At 37.2% G+C, this 5140-nt stretch overlaps 1 protein-coding gene across 1 annotated transcript in view; it reads left to right on the top strand.

Annotated features, from left to right (window-relative positions):
• arid1b (AT-rich interactive domain 1B) overlaps window positions 1-5140 on the top strand; it is a 105239-nt gene that overhangs the window by 86399 nt on the left and 13700 nt on the right. Inside the window, exons 13-14 of the mRNA XM_016474015.1 lie at window positions 2843-3052; window positions 4520-4733. Of these exons, the coding sequence (XP_016329501.1) occupies window positions 2843-3052; window positions 4520-4733 (424 nt within the window). The remainder of the gene's footprint in view (window positions 1-2842; window positions 3053-4519; window positions 4734-5140) is intronic.

Below are 5140 nucleotides of genomic sequence, written 5' to 3'. Positions count from 1 at the left end.
GCTATGCTTGATGTGTGGTGATTTGAAGCCATTTGTGTATTTTGAGAGAGAAAGAGAGCGCGTGCGGTGATTCACTCACGCTTTTTGTGAAATTACGTCTCACTCAAGGTTTTCAAATTACTTTATAAGTTATTTAATGAAGAAATATGGAGGTGAGTACCTCACCTTCAGCATTATATTTATTTTACCCGCGCCGGACAGACACTGAGACGGTGCTGCTGCATGTGGTGCCAAACCTCTCATGGCAGCGTCATCAGCTTGAGATCGGCCTTTTTAGAGACCGCCGATCAATCATCCCAACATGATTATCGGCCGATAGTGATCGGTAGCCGATCAATCGGAGCACCCCTAGAAATCAGTTATTATTGTTTTGTGAGGATTTAAAGGGTTAGTTCACCCCAAAATGAAAATTCTGTCATTAATTACTCACCCTCATGTCGTTCCAAACCCGTAAGACCTTCGTTCATCTTCGGAACACAAATTAAAATATTTTTGATGGGATCTGAGAGCTCTCTGACCCTCCATACCCTCAACTGAAATGTTCCCAGACAGAAACTTTGTAAGGACATCGGTAAAACAGTCCATGTGACATCAGTGGCTCAACTTCAATTTTGCAAAGCTACGAGAATACTTTTTGTGCGCTAATAAAACAAAAATGACGACTTTATTCAACAATTGTTCTCCCCCGAGTTACTGTCTTCCGCCATTTTGGAGAGTATCACAACGCATACGCACGCTTTACCCTAAGTGTAAACAACGCTGATTACGCCGATTATGTTCATGCGCGTGCTTTCCCCCCTAACGTAAACAACGCCGATTATGTTCTTGGGTACTCTCCATAATGCCAGAATACGTGATTTGGAGGAAAAGAAATGTTGAATAAAGTCATTATTTTTGTTTTTTTAGCGCACAAAAAGTATTCTCGTAGCTTCGCAAAACTGAAGTTGAGCCACTGATGTCACATGGACTGTTTTACCAATCTCCTTGCTACATTTCTGTCTGGGAACATTTCAGTTGCGTTGCTGTCTATGGGAGCTCTCAGATTCCATCAAAAATATCTTAATTTGTGTTCCGAACGAACGAAAGTCTTACGGGTTTTGAACGACATGAGGATGAGTAATTAATGACAGAATTTTAATTTTGGGGTGAACTAACCCTTTAAGCCCCGAATCATAGAAATGTTCAGCAATGTGATGACTCGAACTAACGACAAGCTAAAGTGTTGCATTCTGGGCCAAATTGTGCATAAGTCAAGCTTCGTAATGTAAAGTTAAAACACTTTCAACCTGGACACTGTCCGCCGTTGACTTTTCAAAGCACAGCCAGGGATTATTAGACAATTTGGATAACATGTTACTTGGCTAGTACCACCTTAAAAACTGGAAAAAAACTTTTAAGGGGTTTCATGGATTCTTTGTACAATCCACATTAAAGGGTGTCTCTTTTGAGTCTCTTGATTGTATTAAAGGGATAGTTCTCCCAAAAATGAAAATTCTGTTACTAAATTACAAATCCATTAATCGTCATTCCAAACCCATAAAACATTCAGGTTACACTTTATTTTAAGGTGTCCTTGTTACAGTGTAATTATACATTTACGTACCGAGTAATATTAATTAACTACATGTACTTACTATATGGGTATGGGTTAGGATTAGGTCTTGGTTTAGGGTTACTTGCATGTAATTATGCATAATTTATTGTTATAATAATAGTAAGTGCATGTAACTTTTGTAACAAGGACACCTTAAAATAAAGTGTTACCGACTTTCGTTCATTTTCAAAACAAAACGGAAGATATTTTAATTAAACCTGAGAGATTTCTGTCCCTCTGTTGATTCAACCAATACATTAACACTTCAAACAAGTTTATAAAGACAACATAAAAGTGATCCATATAATTTAAGGGGTTTAATCTAAGACATGATTATGTTATATGGTGAACAGATTTAATTAATAAGCGTTTATTCACATATAAACATTGATTAGTGCACATACATCATATATAGTAAACGGAAGTTCAGCTGTGTTTGCTTTATGCGTGAAAACCACTTTCAATGACTTTCAATTAAGCGACAGACATTTCTAAGGTTTCATTACAAATATATTAATTTGTGTTTCAAAGATGAGTGAATGAGGGTAAATGATGACACAAGTTTAATTTTTGTGAGAACTAACCCTTGAAATCTGTTCACAGTTTTAAGCATTTTGCAAAGTGTTCACAGTAATAGTAGTTCCAGTCACAGTGCTGGTGCAGAGTTGGGGTTAATGTAGTGATACTTTACTTTGCTGAGTAATATAATGGCGCCTACATACTAGACTTTATGCTTCACCAGCAAACACTGCAAATGCATTGATTTCAGTGAACATGGTGCGTCGCAAGGACAGAAGAAAAGAGTTTGTGATGATCTTCCATCATGCAACCAAAACCTTAAAAAAATGTGTCATTATGCACTCTGTTGTAGGCACATGTTAACCAGTGAGAATATCAGAAACATGAGTCAAGTTGTGTTTTCAGAAGTCTATATCTATCAGAGCTGTCTCTAGTGTATAGACATCCTAAATCAATGAAATCACCTGCTTGTTTACTTGTACTTTTAAGCACAAGATACCATTGACCAATCGCATACATGCATTGTTCAAGCAAAATACTCATGCCTGTCTAAAACAATCAGTTTCAGTGCATCACAATCTGTACTTTCTGGGTAGCTGTCAAAATGGGACATATTGAGCAATGTGGATAGCATTTAGTCTTAGGACAAAGAATGATGGGCTCACAGTATGCGTGCGGGGTGTGTCGGTGGCGATACATCTTACTCTCTTCTGTACCCATCCACTCTAGAAGCACAGCTCGGGGAACATGACAAACGAGAAGATAACACGACTGTACGACATGGGCTGTGAGCCGGAGAGGAGGGCATGGGTGGATCGCTACATCGCCTTCATGGAGGAGAGGGGCACGCCTGTCCCCAACCTGCCTTTAGTGGGCAAGAAGCCGCTGGATCTGTGCCGCCTCTACCTCTGTGTTCGAGAAATCGGAGGCTTGGCTATGGTGAGTGAAGTCCGGAAAGGCTATTGCCGCAGCTCTGTGAGAGTACTGCTGTGTGAGCGTGCTGGGCTTTTAAAGGAGCAGAGCTTTGAAATGCATGTTAAAGAACGGCGAAACCTCTCATATCTGCCTCAACCATCAATCACAGACATCAAAGAATCAGAGGGGGGTTAACTGAAAATGCACTGCACCTGTTGATGGAGTTATTTATTTGCACGTGCTTTCTGCATTGTTTTAGCACCCTGGATCTCACACAGGGTTTGTGAAAGAATATTCTACACTAAAAAATAAAATAAAAAATTGGTCTGGATACAGTGACTGCTGCCAAGTTCATAAAATACACAAACTTCCCTTTATATCAGGGGTTTGCAACCTTTTTCAGGTTGTGAGTGTTACACTTTATTTTAAGGTGTCCTTGTTACAATGTAATTATACATTTAAGTACTGAGTAATATTAATTAACTACATCTACTTATTATATGGTTAGGGTTTGGCTAATCTCTATTATGCATAATTTATTGTTATTATAATAGTAAGTACATGTAACGTGTAAAAAGGACACCTTGTTACAATAAAGTGTTACCCATTTTCAATTAAATAGTAAGTACATGTTAATTAGTACTTAGTACAAAATTAGTACAATATTACTCAGTATTTATTTAATTACATTGTGACAAGGACACATTAAAATAAAATGTGACCACATAACATATTTATATTATTGATGCACAAATTGGCTGATTTTGAATATTTAATGCTCTAATGTTTTTACATTTAGAAGTATTTTTGCTGTTAAATTGAATTTTTACACACATTAAGATGCTAAGATTATAACACTGTTATAAAAATGTAAACTTAAATGTAATCTTAAATATGAATATTAGTTTGAAATTTGAACTTGTAAATAATTATCTACTTACCAGTATTAAAAATAATTTTAATATCTGTGCGTCACTAATTTATATAATTTATGATGTTTAACTGACAAAAGCATTAAACCGATCTTACATTTTAAATTAATGTACTATTTACTGTTACATTTTAATTTAGGGGGCAGTGAAACATTTAGCTAAACTTTAGCTTCTTTAGCTTTAAGATGAAAGCTTCTGAATGTATTTTTTAGCAAAAAATATGTTTCAAAGAGATCAAATAATAAGTAGAAGTTTCTGCAGACCCCTGTTAAAGACCCCTACTTTAAATAAAGCTTTTGTTTACCACCAGTGTTCTGTGGGCGGTAATAGCGCAATGCTAATTATGTCTGACTAACAGCGATGATGTTTTGTGGATCCTGCGCATTCTATAATGAGTCTCATGTTTATCCAAAAAATAATTGATTTTAGGATGCATATAGCGCCTGGTTAAGTTAAACTGCTGGTGGCACATGAATCAGTCACAGGGTTAGATGGCGGAACTGATTAGTGAATTGATTGCATCCTAAATGCTTTTGATTGAAAATCTCTCCTTGAACAGGTAAATAAGAACAAGAAATGGAGAGAGCTGTCCACCCACCTGAATGTGGGGACATCCAGCAGCTCTGCCAGTTCCCTCAAGAAGCAGTACATCCAATACCTGTTCGCCTACGAGTGCAAGGTGGAGCGTGGAGAGGAACTCCCACCCGATGCGTTCACCATGGGAGACAGCAAGAAGCAGCCACAGCAGGCCAAGATCCAGCCACCCTCACCCGGTGAAGAACTTTACAGGATTGCTATGGAGAGAACAAACTGTTAGACTTTAGAAGGACGGCTTATATCCATCAAATCACTGTTAACTAGGCTTCATGTTTTATGTACTAAAGCGATAAAGCCCAAGAAGTCATAGTTTACAGTGATTTTAAAGTAGCTAAGCATGACACAGAGCAGAGCTAAAAGCCCCTTAGTTGTCCCAAAATCATAGTAAAAGCACTGGTTTAGTGGGTTAATTGCTTTTATATCTTTGGCAAAGTTTAATTAAAGTAAACACACAGCAACAAAAATATATTGATGATTAACTGATGTACAGGTGCATCTCAATAAATTAGAATGTCGTGGAAAAGTTCATTTATTTCAGTAATTCAACTCAAATTGTGAAACTCGTGTATTAAATAAATTCAAT

This window comes from Sinocyclocheilus anshuiensis, unplaced genomic scaffold, assembly GCF_001515605.1.
Source record: "Sinocyclocheilus anshuiensis isolate Anshui unplaced genomic scaffold, SAMN03320099.WGS_v1.1 scaffold1816, whole genome shotgun sequence".
In the NCBI taxonomy this organism is placed as follows: domain Eukaryota; kingdom Metazoa; phylum Chordata; class Actinopteri; order Cypriniformes; family Cyprinidae; genus Sinocyclocheilus; species Sinocyclocheilus anshuiensis.
The sequence above is the reverse complement of the archived record's forward strand: the minus strand, read 5'-3'. Positions and strand labels throughout refer to the sequence as shown.